General features: G+C 34.3%; 1 protein-coding gene across 1 annotated transcript; it reads left to right on the top strand.

Moving 5' to 3' along the window:
* Nucleotides 1-1387: 1387 nt before the first annotated feature.
* On the top strand, nt 1388-16433 carry LOC308422085 (prolactin-8A9-like; the record flags this gene model as incomplete). Its single annotated transcript, XM_080918539.1, has 5 exons — nt 1388-1415; nt 4188-4366; nt 13261-13368; nt 15102-15281; nt 16245-16433. The coding sequence occupies 5 exons, from the start codon at nt 1388-1390 to the stop codon at nt 16431-16433; spliced, it is 684 nt and encodes a 227-aa protein (XP_080774665.1).
* Nucleotides 16434-17318: the final 885 nt, after the last annotated feature.

Raw genomic sequence — 17318 nt, forward strand, 5'->3', positions numbered from 1 at the left:
GATACATGTATACCTATACCACAAAGAGCCAACAAAAAAGTAAACTGCAAACATAACTCCCTTATGAACATTGATGAAAAAATTACTTAATAAAATTTTTGCAAACTGAATCCAAAAGCACATCAAAACGATTATTTATCATGATTAAATACAGCTCTCAATGAAGTTATGACAGCATACATACATGTACAGATAGGGATTCCTGAGAACTATACAATATTGTATTAAATCTCTGAGTTCAGTGTACCCTAAAATTAGAGTTACCTTCCCAAAAGATCTTTACAGTCAGTTTTCTGATGTCCCTCACACCATTCTTGCAGCTATATTATTATCTTTAGACTGAATATCAGAACTAAGTGGTTTAGCAAAATTCATGAGGCAGCACATACTTTCTTTCAACAATTTAGTAATATATGGTTGGCGTTGAAATGGAAGATCTCTCTATGTTGATTTGCTGAGTTTGGATACCACTAGGGAGATTTCTTTTTGTTGTTGTGTTTTGGTTTTGTTTTGTTTTATATAGTTTTATAGAATATTCATTAGTTATACTATGGCTCTAATGCTTACTGTAGCAGTAAATGTATAAAACTACATTCACCAGGACAATAGTGGCACATCTATTTTTGGTAAAATAAAAAAATAAAAAAAATTGAGATATGGTTAAGAACAATTGCAAGAAACAGATCCATACTTTTTATTATATTTCAGTGCACTATCTAGTTGAGAGGTCATATTTTTTGAAAGGAGTTAAAATTATTTTTCAGCAAAATGCATCTTGTCTCTTTCAAACTGACTTCTAAATGCCTTATTTAAACATGCAGATTATTATAAATGTCTGCATAGTTCTTAGATAAACCATATTCAGAGTAGTCACATATTAACAGGAGAGATTCATGAAAACACTGCAGATAATTTACTAATGCTGTGGTATGATGGTCAAATATCCAGTAAGGAATCCCTCTCTGTCCATAAACACTAAAAAAAAAAAAAGACAATGGAAAGAATGTTAGAGTCTAAGGAAGACAAACTAATTATGAACAATACTTTCCTCCTGGTGTGACTTGACCTCCCATTATTGGGCAGATGAGATGTCTTCAGATATTTCAAAACTTAATTGAACAAGAATCAACATGTAGAAATAAGCAAAATGAAATCATCCAGACACATATAAACATGTTGTAATTAAATTGTTAACATTCCCTGAAGATAGACAGACATGGTTCATGAATGAGGGATTCTCTATGTGACGTCTTGCTGTTCTATGAGTGCATGCCCTTGAGGCAATCTGCTAAACTATATATGGGGAGAAGAACTAGCCAAATGTAGGACTCCTTAAAGCAGTTCTTCAGAGAAAGAATTCATTCTGCTTGGGAAGTCCTGGGTAATAATGCTGCCATTAAGACAACCTAAGTTCTGTAAGTAAACTCCCTGCTGTTCTCTAAGTTAAAGTATCCAGTTTAGTGATTCTTTATTTTAATGTAATTCTTTTTCATACTTTGATTTTCTAATTTTTGTGATTAATTATTTGTTAAAAGTTTACTAAGACAAGAGATCAAAATAGACATTTGAGTATATTTTAAAATATTTTCTTCAATAATTTCTTTTACACCCCAGGTTTTAACCCCATCCTGGTCCACCCTATGGCTATTTCACATCATATACCTGGGCCACCCCACCCCAACAATGCCAACCCCAACCCACCATTCCTTCCTACTCTTTGGGGCTTCCAGTCTCTTGAGAGTTAGGTGGATTTTCTCTGAATGAGTCCAAACCTTTCCATCCTCTGCTGTATATAATGTGTTGGGAACCTCATATAAGCTGGTATATGCTGTCTGCTTGGTGGCTCAGTGTCTGAGAGATATCTGAGGTCCAGGTTACTTGAGACTGCTAGTTCTCCTAAAGGTGATACAACCAGGGGGTGAGCAGCTTCTCTTAACTGGGTGAGTGTAACTATAAGCATCTGACTCTCAGCTGCTTGTTGCGTTTCTCAGTGGACATCCTGATAGGCTCCTGTTTCTATAAACACACCATAGCCTCATTTTCCTCAGATTCTTCTCCATTTTTTTCTTGCTCATTCTTTCAGATAAGGACAAATATTGATGAGAAACAAATTGTAGAGGGGAAAATAGAAAGTTGGATTAGCAGTACTCAACATCTATTGAATTGAGATATATTTCAATATTCCAAGATAATCTGTGTCACCTTCTGTATTGAAGTGATGGAGAAGGAGAAAAGTGTTGCTGGAGTCCAGTGAATATAAAGAAGGGGAATCATGAAGCAGTTTGTGAAGTATAGGATATCTTCCAGAAAAGATATTATAGCTTAAAGGGAAAATATTTTGCATCTTGAGAAATTAGAAATTATTGAGGATATATCAGGAGTCCAATTCATCTTATCTTAAGGCAAGGAAAATAGAAATGTGTTTGTGGACATTTTCTATGATCTTTCCTATTGAAATTTATCTGAAGAATCTTTACATTCCAAAGCGTGAAGTAGACAAAGTTGCCAGATTGTGTCTTATACTGTTTCCTAGTTTATTACACACTAAGTGACATCACAAAGAAGGGGTAATGGGATGGTGATAAAGTACCATATTTCATAGGTTATATTTCCTAAAAGAAAAAACAGAAAATGATAATGAAAATATTTTTAAATGAACCAGGAAGACATTATTTTCAACTTTTTTCTTGGGTATTATCTTCACTGATAATACAGATGATTTCCATTTTCAACAGTCCCTTCCCCCCTCCCATTCCCATTTCCTCCATGAAGGTGTTCCCTCTCCCAACAAGCCTTTCCCACCTCAACACCTTGGCATCATCATACACTGAGAAAATGAGACTACACTGGACCAAAGGCTTTTGAGGCTAGTATCTTAATAAGTGAGTCCATACAATGAGAACAATTTTCTGACTGTACTACTTATGTAAGGATGATAGCTTCAAGTTCCATCTATTTGCCTAGAAAGTTCATGAAGTCAGTGCTTTTAATAGATGAGTAATACTCCATTATGTATATGTACAGCATCTTCTGTATCACTTCCTCTGTTGAAGGACATCTGGATTCTTTCCAGCAGGAAAACATTTTTTGTTTCCATTTTTTAAGAATTTTGCACATGATTACTATATTATATTTCTCATCCAACTTCACAAACACCCTTTCCAATTGTCACTTTTAAATTCAGGGACATTTTACATTAGTCATTATTGCTACATTTGGAGATGCATATAGACAACCAGTTATTCCTTTAGTGCTGTTCATATGCCTTTTATTATTGTGCTAGAAAGGGAAAGTAGACTAAATCAAGTTTCTAATGCTTCTGCTATGACAGCATAGTGTTAAAATGCATTCTTTCCAAGTAATGATGATCTTTGATAAAAGTGGGTTTCAGAAGAGTGGCTAGGATCATTGCAGGAAAGATGTGGAGTGCTATGACAACATGAGGAAGAAAGTACACACAATTCATGTTCTTACTTCTACATCATCAATAAGATTCCATTAGAAAAAATTTTCACCATGTAAGATGTCTTTGTTATGAATATATTGAGACTACAATTATAAGAATCAAATCTGCTCACAGAATTATTATTAAGATCATCATTAAAAAATGATCTGACATTTTTGATGCACTGAACTCTGATGGAGTTTTACCAAATGTTATTGTTTGCAAGCTGACAACATTTTTCAAGCTAACATTCTCATCCTCTTCTGCATGCATTATCCTCCTCTGTTCATATCTTCTCAAAAATGTAGAAGAAGCAAGCAGGTGAACTCTGCGGTCTTTGCTGCATCAGTGTCAAAAACATTGACGTCAGACATGCAGTTTGAAAATTACAAATTCATCAAGAGTTCTGTTATCTGAAAATGAGCTTAAATGTCTACCAAACTAAACCACCTAAAATTACTTAAAATACAATGCAGAATTAATTCAGTGTCAAACATTTGTAAAATTCAGAAGCACTTTTGAATCAATAAAAATGGAAAACCAACATCTGCTCAACTACTATTAAAAACTACACAATTGCTGGACTAAGTACTCACAGTGGCTTTTATCTGCCATTCTCGACATTCAATGCCAAGTCATTCACTAAAGAAAACTTTGGTCAGATAAAACTTTCCTCAATCAGTTGTGTCTATGAAAAGTCAGATTTACTGTATCACTCTAAGTGGCTCTTGTTCCTGTGTAGCAGGGGCATTCCTGCTGCTGGTGGTTTCATTCTTGCTTCTGTGGGAGAAAACTGCATCAGTTCCGGCATGTGACACAGAACGGGGGAAATGCTTAAATGCCTTTGTGAATACATTTAACCAAGTGATCCGGAAAGCTGAAATCATCAATTTTCTTTCTGAGAAATTACAGGAAGATTTTGTAAGTATATCAACATCCATGCTAATGTTTGAGTTTTCCTAGTTCTTGAGCACTAATCATCATGAGTCATATATCAGAAAGCGCACCTTCATAGGTAAAGCATGCACCAACTCCTTATACTAGGAGAAAAAATCTCATTACCTGTTGGTACATTCAGGATCATGAATTTCCATTTACTGTACATTTAGCACCTTGCTGATACTCACTGTACAAAACATACATTGCAGTGAAGTATATATTCATAAAATAGATAAAATGAAGTATGGGATGAGAAAAAAGGAAGAAAAAAATAAATCATGAGGCAGACAAAAGGAAAACCAAGGATGGAAGAAAAAAAAGGAAGTATGGAAAAAAGGTGGAAAGATGGATAAAAGGAATGAAAGAGGATTAGAAGAAGGAAAGGCAGGAGAGCAGAAGGAGGCAAAAGAAGAAAGAAAAGAAAGAAAGAAAGAAAGAAAGAAAGAAAGAAAGAAAGAAAGAAAGGAAGGAAGGAAGGAAGGAAGGAAGGAAGAAAGAAAAGAAACAAAGAAACAAACAAAAAAGAAACAAAGGATAAGAAAGATAACATAGAAGCAGGGAGGGAAGAGAAGAAGAAGGGAAAGGAGGAAGAAATGAAAGAAGAGTGGAAGGCGTAAATAAATCCAGGTTTTCTAGAAAATGCAAATTACTAGGAATTGTGGTTTGAAGGTCTTCAGTTATAGAATTTGTTCAATGCCATGGCAGAATTAGAAATGTATCCATTGAGATTTTGCTGATAGCTGCAGGTCATGTCTCAAGGTCAGGAAAAACAGAAGTGACAGATGTAGGGAAATCTTCTAGATGATGAACATCAAGAAATTGTGTCTCTGTTTGTAATAAACATGCCTTCATTTTGGTTCTTTATTAACTAGATGCTATCTTTTTCCTTAACATGACACAGTACGAAAATGCATTTTCAAAAGGACAATTTGCAAAAATTGTAAGTATTTCATTTTGCTGTGGTTGCTTTTCCAAATGAGTCTCATTTCAATAATAGTAACATAGAAGAGGAAGGATTATACAATATTTGCATTTCCTGCTCTTAACTGACATTTCTTCAATTCTTAAAATACACAATAATCTATTAACCTTTGAGTAAATAGTTTGTTATTAAAAATAAATATTACAGTATAAAATATTTAAGTAAATTTAATAATTCAACAGTCATGCAATAATAAATCTAACAAACATGAATTGATAAATATTATATATTTTGATTGAGTTTCATATGGAGTTTATGGAAAAATATGCTCTTATGAGTTATTATGTCATGATGAACATAATTTTATTCTGAAAGTATTATAAATTGTACACTTATATGTATTTAGCATTACATTAATAAATCTATAATTCTGATGTTTGGGTAAGAGCTTACCAGTTTTATTGACACAAAATAGGAAGGCTAGTGTACATGTTTTGTGGCTTTGTGCTAAGATGCTAGAGAAAGATGATAATTAAAACACTCAGTACTTGATAAGTTGTCTCCTTTCAGTGTATGCCTTTCAAATAGTAAAATTAGGAAAAGTGAGAAGAAAGGAGAGAAAAATAGGAAAGATTTAAATATTGAAAAGTTAGTGAAAGAAAACAAACTAATTTGCATAAATAATATATAGACAAATACTTGGCTAATATGTACTTTCTTACTTTCTTTTTTTCCCATACAACTTCATTTTACAAAATCAGAGATACATGTACAGATTATTAAAGAGCATTATAGCATATAACTATATGACTATATTTTTGTCACTACTTGATTCTTTTCAAGGTTTGATAATATTCATTGACATCTTACTATTTACAATGATCATAAAGTACATGTAAATATGTATTGAGATCTGACTATTTACAATGAGCATTAAGTACAGTAAAACAAAATGTAACATAGAAATAGTTAAAGTTTTCTTGGTGTGTAAAGATTAAACATAATAAATTTTTTAAACAACTTTATTTTACAAAACAAAGATAAATGTACAGATTTGAAGCATTTTTGTGTAAAATTATACAATACATTTTTATCAGTACTTTTTTTCAGATTTTAAAATAATTTTTACATAAAATTATATGAATATATTTATTAGTCAGTACTTGATTTTTTTAAAGGTTTGATAGTATGCATTGAAAACTTAATAGTTACAATGAACATAAAGTACATGTAAAACAAAATGTAACATGGAAATCGTCAAAGTTTTTTGTTGTTTAAAGATTTTTTTGATTTGTTTTGTTTTGTTTTGTTTTCTTTATTTCTTGGACTTCATACAGTCTGTGAGTTGTTTCTGGGGCAGTGTGAGCCTCTGGGGTTAGCATGCCATTATCAGTGACTGCATATTATGTCTGTTCTTTTGTGACTGGGTTATCTCACTCAGAATGATATTCTCTGGATGCAGCCCTTTTCTTAAGAATTTGGTCAAGTCGTTGTTTCTGGTGGCTGAGTAGCATTCCATTGTGTAATTATTTGACAATTTTTGTATCCATTCATCTTCTGAAAGACATCTGGGTTCTTTCCAGCTTCTGGCTATTATAAATAGAGCTGCTATGAACATTGTGGTACATATATCTTTGTTGTGTACTAAGGTGTGTCTGGGGTATATGCCCAGAAGTGGAATAGCTGGGTCTTCAGGTAGTACTATATCCAATTTTCTGAGGTATTGCCAGACTGATTTGCAGAGTGGTTGTATCAGTTTACAACCCCACCAACAGTGGAGAAGTGTTCCTTTTTCTCCGCAACCTCACCAGCATCTGTTGTCATTTGAGTTTAGGATCTTGGCCAAACTGACTGGTGTGAGGTGGAATCTCAGGGTTGTTTTGATTTGCATTTCCCTGATGGATAAGGAAGTCGAGAACTTCCACATATATTCCTCAGCCATTCGATATTCCTCAGTTGAGAACGTTTTGTTTAGTTCTGTACCCCATTTTTAAATAGGGTTATTTGATTCTCTAATGTCGAGATTTTTGAGTTCTTTATATACCTTAGATATTAGGCCTCTATCTGATGTGGAGTTGGTAAAGTTCTTTTCCCATTCTGTTGGCTGCCTTTTTGTTTTCTTGACAATGTCCTTCGCCTTACAGAAACTTTGCAATCTCATTAAGTCCCATTTGTTAATCTTTGACCTTAGAGCTTGAGCAATTGGTGTTTTGTTCAGAAAATTTTCTCCTGTGCCTATATGTTCTAAAGTTTTCCCTAATTTCTCATCTAATAATTTCAGTGTGTCTGGTTTAATGTGGAGATCTTTGATCCACTTACACTTGAGCTTTGTACAAGGAGATAAGAAAGGGTCTATTTTCATTCTTTTGCATGCTGAGTGCCAGTTGGACCAGCACCATTTGTTGAATAGGCTGTCCTTTTTCCATTGAATGTTTACTGCTCCGTTGTCAAAAATCAGGTGACCATATACATGAGGGCTCATTTCTGAATCTTCTATTCTATTCCATTGATCCACATGCCTATTTCTGTACCAATACCATGCAGTTTTCAGCACAATTGCCTTGTAATATAACTTTAGGTCAGGGATAGTGCTTCCCATATATGTTTTCTTGTTGTTGAGGATGGATTTCGCTATTCTAGTTCTGTTGGTGTTCCATATAAAATTGCACATTGATCTTTCCAATTCCATGAAGAACTGTGTTGAAATTTTGATGGGGATTGCGTTTAATTTGTAGATTGCTTTTAGTAGGATGGCAATTTTTAAAATGTTGATCTTTCCAATCCATGAGCATGGGAGATCTTTCCATTTTCTGAGATCCTCCTCAATTTCCTTCTTTAGCGGTTTGAAGTTCTTGTCTTACATGTCCTTCACGTGCTTAGTTAGAGTCACACCAAGGTATTTAATAGCTTTTGTGACGATTGTGAAGAGTACCTTTTCCATAATTTCTTTCCTCACATGTTTGTCCTTTAAGTATAGGAAGGCTATTGCTTTGTTTGAGTTAATTTTGTATCCAGCCACTTTGCTGAACTTGTTTATCAGCTGTAGGAGTTCTCTGGTGGAATTTTTGGGGTCACTTAAGTATACTATAATGTCATCGGCAAAGAGTGATGTTTTAATCTCTTCCTTTCTGATTTGTATCGACTTAATCTCCTTTTGCTGTCTAATTGCTCCAGCCAGGACTTTCAGTACTATGTTGAATAGGTAGGGGGAGAATGGGCAGCCTTTTCGAGTCCCTGATTTAAGTGGGATTGCTTCAAGTTTCCCACAGTTAAGTTTGATGTTGGCTGTTGGTTCGCTGTGTATAGCTTTTATTATGTTTAGGTAAGGACTTGAATTCCTGTTCTTTCCAAAACTTTTAACATGAAGGGGTGTTGAATTTTATCAAATGCTTTCTCAGCATTTAGTGAGATGACCATGTGATTTTGTTCTTCGAATTTGTTTATATGGTGGATTACATTGCTCGATTTCCTTATATTAAATCAGCCCTGCATCCCAGGGATGAAGTTAACTTAGTCATGATGAATGATCGTTTTGATGTGTTCTTGGATTTTGTTTGCAAGGATTTTGTTGAGTATTTTTGCATCAATGTTCATAAGTGAGATTGATCTGAAGTTCTCTTTCCTTGTAGGGTATTTGTGTGTTTTACGTACGAGAGTTATTGTAGCCTCCAAATATGAGTTAGGTAGTATTCTGTCTGATTCTATCTTGTTGAATAGTTTGGAGAGTATTGGTGTTATATCCGCAATAAATGTCTGATAAAATTCTGCAATGAACCCGTCTGGACCTGTGATTTTTTTATTTGGTTGGAAGGCTTTTGATGACTTCTTCTATTTCTTTAGGTGTTATAGGGTTATTTAGATGGTTTACTTGGTCCTGGTTTAACTTTAGGATCTTCTATCTGTCTAGTAATTCATTTATTTCCTCCAGATTTTCTAATTTTGTGGAGTATAAGTTTTTGTAGTAGGATCTGATGATTTCTTGAATTTCCTCAGTTTCAGTTGTTATGTCTCCAATTTTTTTCTGATTTTGTTAATTTGTATATTCTCTCTTTGCCCTCTAGTTAGTCTGGCTAGGGGTTTATCAATCTTGTTGATTTTCTCAAAGAACCAATTCTTGGTTTTGTTGATTTTTTCAATGGTTCTTTTTGTTTCTATTTGGTCTATTTATGCCCTAATTTTGATTATTTCTTGCCGTCTCTTCTTCTTGGGTATATCTGCTTCCTTTTGTTCTAGGCCTTTTAGCTGTGCTGTCAGGTTGCTGATGTAAGCTCTCTTCAGTTTTTTTTTTTTTTTTTTTTTTTTTTTTGGAAGCACTTAGGACTATGAGTTTTCCTCTCAGTACCACTTTCATTGCATCCCATAGGTTTGGGTATGTTGTGTTTTCATTTTCGGTGAATTCTAGAAAATCCTTAAATTCTTTATTTCTTCATTGACCCTGCAATCGTTTAACAGAGTGTTGTTTAGTTTCTATGTGTATGTGGGCTTTTTGTTGTCTTTGTTGTGGTTAAAGACCAGCTGTAGACCATGGTGATCTGAGAGGATGCATGGGAGTATTTCAATCTTCTTATATCGATTGATGCTCGTTCTGTGTCCAATTATGTTGTCAATTTTCGAGAAGGTACCATGGGGTGCTGAGAAGAAGGTTTATTCTTTTATTTTATGATGATATGTTCTGTATATATCTATTAATTTTAGTTAGTTCAAAGTCTCTGCTAGTTTTGCAGTGTCCTTGTTCAGTTTCTGTTTCCATGATCTGTCCATTCATGAGAGTGGGGTATTAAAGTCTCCCACTATTATTGTGTGGGGTGAAATGTATTTTTTGAGCTTTAGTTGGGTTTCTTTTATGAATGTGGGTGCTTTTTTATTTGGAGCATATATGTTAAGGATTGAGAGTTCCTCCTGACAGATTTTCCGGGTAATGAGTAAAAAGTGTTTTTCCTTATCGTTTTTGATAACTTTTTGTTGGCAATTTACTTTACTCGATATTAGTTTAGCCACTCCAGCTTGCTTATTGGGGCTGTTTGCTTGGAAGTTTTTTTCCCACCCTTTTACTCTGAGATAGTGTGTGACTTTGTCTCTGAGATGAGTTTCCTGTATGCAGCAAAAGGCTGGATTTTTTTTTATTTATCCAGTCAGCCTATGTCTCTTTATTGGGGAATTGAGTCCATTTATGTTAATATATATCAATGAATCGTTGTTTTTCTTTCCTGCCATTCTTGCTTTTGTGGGTTGAGTTGTGTCTGTGTCTTTTTCTTCTTTTAGTATTCTTATTTAGGAGTTCTTGTTTTTACTAGGATGTATTTTCCCTCATTGTATTGGGTTTTCCACCTATAATTTGTTGTAGTGCTGGGTTTGTGGTCAGATACTGTGTAAATTTAGATTTGTCTTGAAATATCTTCATCTTTCCATCAATGGTGATTTATAATTTTGCTGGGTATAGCAGCTTGGTCTGGCACTTGTGCTCTCTTAGGGTCTGCATGATGCCTGTCCAGGCTATTCTAGCTTTCATAGTCTCTGTTACGAAAATGGGTGTGATTCTGATTGGCCTGCTTTTATATGTTACCTGACCTTTTTCCCTTACTGCTTTTAGTATTCTTTCTTTGCTTTGGGCACTTGATGTTTTTACTATTATGTGTCTGGAGGTATTTCTTTTCTGGTCCAACCTATTTGGAGTTCTGAAGGCTTCTTCTATGGTCATGGTCATCTAATTCTTAAGGATAGGGAAGTTTTCTTCTACGATTTTGTTCAAGATATTTACTGTGCCTCTTAGTTGATACTCTTCTCCCTCTTCTATTCCTATTATTCTTAGGTTCTGTCTTCTCATTGTGTCCTGGATCTCCTGGACATTTTGGGTTAGGAGCTTTTTGTTTTTTGCATCTTCTCTGGCTGTTTTGTCTATGTTTGCAATGTTGTCTTCTGCCCCCGAGATTCTCTCTTTGATCTCTTGTAATCTATTGGAAATGCTTGCTTCTGTGACTCCTGATTTCTTTTTTTGGTGTTCTGCCTCTAGGGTTATCTCTTTTAGTGTTTTCTTTATTGTGTCAATTTTTGTTTTAATTTTCCTCTTCCATTCCTTCATTTCTTTGGTTCTGTTTTCCTCTAGTTCTTTGAGTTCTTTGAGTGTTTTTCTTGTTTCCTCTTTAAAAGCTTCTGAATCTTTTTGCTTTTCCTCCCGTTTTTGTTTAAGTATCTCTATCAGCATCTTGAGGTATGATTTCAGGTCTTCGTCTTCTTTTTCTGGAGTGTTTGGCGTTCCAATGTTTGCTGTTATGGGAGAACTGGGTTCTGGTGTTGCCAGGTTGTCTTGGTTTCCTTGGGATATACTCTTTAGCTTTCCTCTTGCTATTTTGTTGTCACTGATGTGTTCTCGCCTTTTCCTTGTATCTGGTCTGTGTCCTTGGATCTCCACTGGTCCAGGTGGCAGATGGGCTGAGCCCTGTTCTTTGCCTCAGAGTCGCAGGGTGGGAACAGAAGTTCCAAAATTCTGTTTCTGGTCCCTGGATCAGGCAGGTCGGAGGGTGCGCTTTCCATGAGCACTCTGCAGAGATCTCCCTGCTCCCTGGATGCTTAGATCTCCTACTCACCAGTTTTTCCACCTTTAGGAGCTGCCAGTCTGAGTGGCAGATGGGCCCAGCTATGTTCTGCACCCTGATGTCACTACTGGGTGAAAATAGAAGTTCCAAAGTTCTGTTCCTGGTCCCTGGATCAAGCAGGTCGGAGGGTGCGCTTTTCGTGCACACTCCACAGAGATCTCTCTACTCCCTGGATGCCTAGATCTCCTACTCACCAGTTTTTCAACCTTTAGGAGCTGGCGGTCTGCATGACAGATTAAACATAATGATTTTTAAATAACAACAATTGACACAGGAGCTATCTTCTTAAATTTTGAGTTATTAATGACTTAAGGTCTAGGAGTACCCCACTCTGAGAAGGTGCTATACATTTACTGTTGTTTTTTTACTACGAAGGTCTGAGGCTTCCACTTTTTGGCTTTCTTTGAGCTTTATCTGGTCTGTGAGTTGTTTCTTGGTTATTCAGAGCTTTCTGGGGCTAGAACCAATTATCAGTGACAGCATATTATGTCTGTTCTTTGGTGACTGTGTTACCTCACTTAGGATGATATTCTCTATATACAATCATTTTGTAAAATTTTCTAGGAATGTCTTTAGTGTACATGCCCAGAAGTGGAATAACTGGTTCTTCAGGTAGTACTATGTCCAATTTCCATCGAACTACCAGACTGACTTCCAGAGTGGTTTTACCAGCTTACAACCCCACAAAAACTGGAAGAGTGTTCCTCTTTCTCTGAATCTTCACCAGCATCTGTTGACATCTGAATTTTTGATCTTAGTCATTCTAACTGGTGTGAGATAAAATCTCAGGGTTGTTTTGATTTGCATTTCCCTGATGAGTAGGGATGTTGAGCATTTTCTTAGATGCTTCTCCACCATTTGATATTCCTCAATTGAGAATTCTTTGTTTAGAATTGTACCCCATTGTTTGATTCACTGGAGTCTAATTTCTTGAGTTCTTTGTATATATTGGATATTAGACCTATATCAGATATGGGATTAGTAAAGATCTTTTCCTAATCTGTTGGCTGCCATTTTGTTTTCTTGACAGTGTCATTAGCCTTACAGAAACTTTGCAATCTCATTAATTTCCATTTATCGATTCTTGATCATAGAGCATAAAGTATTGTTCTGTTCAGGCCAAGAAAGGAGAGAAAAAAAGAAAGAATTTAAATATTCAAAAGTTAGTAAAAGAAAAAAACTAATTTGCAAAAACAATAGACAAAGAATTGACTCATTGCTAGTTTCTTAGTTGCTTAATATCCGTTTTTATGAAGTACGTATTGTTATAACTACAAATTTGATATAATACATTTATATTCTGGTCATTGAATTATTGATATAATTTCTAAACTATAATCTGAGATTTTTTTTCTCTGCAGGTTTCATTGATGTATATGGGCAATCAAGCTGCTATCAGAGCCAAAAATCACTGCCATTCTAACAGCACAAACCCACCAGTTTACGGACCTGAACACGACAATATGAAAGTAAGTGTTATTCCTGGTTTTCTTAAAACACTGGAAGAAATACCTTTTGTGTGTTGTGCTGTCACATATGACAGACTTTATAATAGTTTCAATAATTATGCATGCAGGAAAAATGGAGGTGAAATATAAAACATAATCAGATTATATTTTGGTTACTTATAAGTAAAACCAATTGCCCAATAACAGTACAAGAGATATTTAATAGAACATTTAGAGAATAGTATTTTAGTAATCGCTTGCCAATAAAATTTAAAATACTAATTTTTAGTATGCTCAGTGATAAGTTGGCTGTATATGTTTAGATACTCACTCCTACATCAGGGATGACAACAGTACTTTATTAATTATGTGTTGCTAATGGCTTTTTCATGGTGGCATCCTATGTTACTGAACACTAATCTGCCTTCTTGATTTTCAAAGGTGTACTGGTCCTATTTCTATTTTTACCCATATATTTATCCCTCTATGATTCTCTATGCATTAACTGAAAACCAGCAGAGCAGAGCAGTCTTATGAAATACTAGTTTATATTCTTTAGGAGGCAAGAATAGCAACATTCATAATGCGGAAATCTACTAATCATAGCGGTTCTACTTTATGGTAGTTATCACCTCCTTATTGTAATTCCCTGTAATAGCGCATCATCATATGATTGATTTATATATTAGTTTAAAACAATAGAATAGAAAGTGAGACAAAGAAATGAGCTACAGTGTTGCTAGGTATGCCACAAAATAACATTCCTTTAATATTGCTATATATGACTCTCACAAATAATTAACTCCAGATAGTATTGAGTCAATAAAAACAAAACAGTAGGTTTTAAAAACTGGTACAGGATATGTACACCTGCATAGACAATAAGAATGCCAGTGTGCACTTCACCCAGATGCAGATATTAGTCTTAATCCCATAACCACATGCTCCCATGAAGTGGCGTCACCATTTGGCTGCATGTTTCCTGAATTTCCTTTACTTCTTTCCACTGTAATGGATGTTCTCTAGTCTATCTTTATATTCATGACCACTGGGGTAACTAACAAACATCAATACAATATATATATTAAATCAAATGAAAACAAGAGTGGCAAAATTCTGTTGTTATTTACAGTGTTTCTATTATTAAACCCAATGCTATGTTCTTCACTTATACACACTAATATCATGTCGTGTCAGAGAAAAGAGGAAAGCATATGAATGAGTAACATGCTCTACTTATTGTATCTTTATTCTAATTTCTTAAATATACAAAGAAATCATAATTATGGACATTAATGGATGTCATGATTTATTGGAGTGTATAAATAGATTAGTAGAAATAATTTGAAAAAGTTGTCCTCAGCTGCTGAATCTATGTTTCCTGAGTCAAATATTATTGGCCATTATTGAGTCTCAGCATGGCCTGCTTTACCAGTTGATAAAAAAATAATCACATAGTGATCTTGTTAGAGGAACACTCTTTGAATTTAATGGGGAGAACGAAATGTAATGACCTAACCTCAGAATAATGATTATTGATTTAGATCATAATTTGTTTAACTTTGCCGACAATAGACTAAGTTTTAAATGCATTATTCATAACAGAGAAACTATATATAAATATATATGTATATATTTACATATATATATATACATATATACACACACATATATACTTCTTTACATGTCATTACATGCAGCAAACCTTCTGCACTAAAAATTTTTAATACCATGGTTTTACTATGTTTTCACAGACAAAAAAGTATTTAAAAACATTGATAAACTTTGTGGGTTCCTGGATCACCCCTCTACAGAATCTAGTGTCTGTACTGAAAGCCATGAAAGGTGTTCCTGAAAATATTCTCGCAAAAGCTATAGAGATACAAGCATACAACAGAGAAATCCTGCAAGATCTTAGGCAGATACTCGACAAGGTGAGCAATTGCCCATTAGTTAATGTCATTCATAAAAAAAAGTGAGAGGTGTCAATAAAAAAAAATTCTCAAATAGATCATTTCTCCAGTGACATATAGATATCTGACCTTGTAGACAATATTCCCATAGAGAGTGTTTTTCAATTTGTAGATATAAATTCTTGGGAAGGCATATTGCCTTTCACAGGGATAGGACATCATATATCTTGAATATCAGATATTTACATTATACATAAATATGGTAACAGAATTACAGTTATAATGAACCAACAAAAATCATTTTATGGTTGGGGTTACCACATATGAAAAATTATAATTAAAGGCCACAGCTTTACCGAGTTTGAGAACCACAGCACTAATAGGTTGCTGGGAGCTCCAGCATTCTCGGAGATACTTATTCTCATCCCCTCCCACCCTGAGATTCAGAATGAAGAAAGCTGTTCCTCTCAGGTGCTTAGAGGACACCTTTCCTGGTTGAAGTGAAAAAAACTCAAGTCATTCAATTAGAGTCATCCCTTGGCTCTGAATATTAATTAACCATCTGATCCCTTTATCATTTTCAAACATATACTGTGTGAATGATGGGTGGGGTTGAAATGTATAGAAGAACAGCAGTGCTTCTATGAAATGTATAGAAAAGAACATGTAAAGTGTTCCTGAGTGAGAAATAAACATGAGCTCCTCCATTCTCACAGAATCAAATAGAGATTTCTTATATTTCTTCTACAGCTAAAAGAGCATATGCCCTCTTTGACCAATGACATGCTAGAACAAGTACACATGAGAGTCCACCATAGATTCTAAAAGTCCTTTTGTGAGTCACTTTCCTGAGATAATGTGAACCCAGAACTTCAAAGAAGTAGCGCATTCCTAAATGCATTTCTGTACCTGAACTCATAAGAAACATGAGGAAATGAACACTGAAATTATAACCAAGTAACAGTTTATTATTTTGATTTTCAGGTCTATCCTACAGCAAAGATGAAAGAACAATTTCCCAGCTGGGAATATGTTTTATCCATAAAATCAAATGACAAAAGTCAAAAATTTTTGGCAATTTTTAACCTTTCTCATTGCCTACGCGATGACACAGTCTACACTAAATATCATCTGATAACACTGAGGTGTCGCATAACTGGTAAAGATTGCTAAATGCAAATCTACCCTATCTGTTTTGGAAGTAGTCCATGACATTCAATTGCTGAGAAACTTCTTTTAACTTTACAACTTTTGAATGCATGTGTGGGTATAATGGGTCTCTTTCTAAAAAATAAATAAATAAATGCATTTTCTTTGAAAATGTCCAAACCTAAAATTTTATGCATCGTATGTTCTTTGATTGAAATATATCAATAAAGTTAGGTTGTACCAAGTACTATATTACAACATTAGACGTTAAGCTTAAAAATAAATTATACTTTATTGAACTAAAATTTGCTCCACAGAAAGTAATGAAAGTCCACATTACCATAATCAAAGTATAAAATTCATTAATTAATGAATATACTCTTACCGGAAATATAATATTTATCAGAGTTAAACATAAAACTGTGTTGGTAGAAAACAAAATGTTCACACTCTTTAAAATGAAATGCTAGCAATTTCTAAATTAGAACTATTTTCAAGTTGGACCAATAAAATTCATCCGGATATTTATTGAAGCATTACATCATTCTAAGATGCATAAAAACAAATTTTTATCTAATGTATTTTGATAATGTTTTTCTTTTGTCCCAATTCCTACAATATACTTTCCAAACCTTCCTACTTACCAAACTTTGCATTCCTTTTGTTTTCTTTCTCTTTAATTAAACAAAAGCAAAGGGATACAAACAACAACAATTACACACACCTACAATGCCCAAAAATACAAAAATTAAAATAAATTAAGAAAATAATATTCTTTTGTCTGTGTGTAAGTGGATCAAAGATCACCACATTAAACCAGATACACTGAAACTATTAGATGAGAAAGTAGGGAAAACCTTAGAACACATAGGCACAGGAGAAAATTTTCTGAACAAAACACCAATGGCT

This window comes from Micromys minutus (assembly GCF_963924665.1).
Source record: "Micromys minutus genome assembly, chromosome: 6".
Taxonomy (NCBI): domain Eukaryota; kingdom Metazoa; phylum Chordata; class Mammalia; order Rodentia; family Muridae; genus Micromys; species Micromys minutus.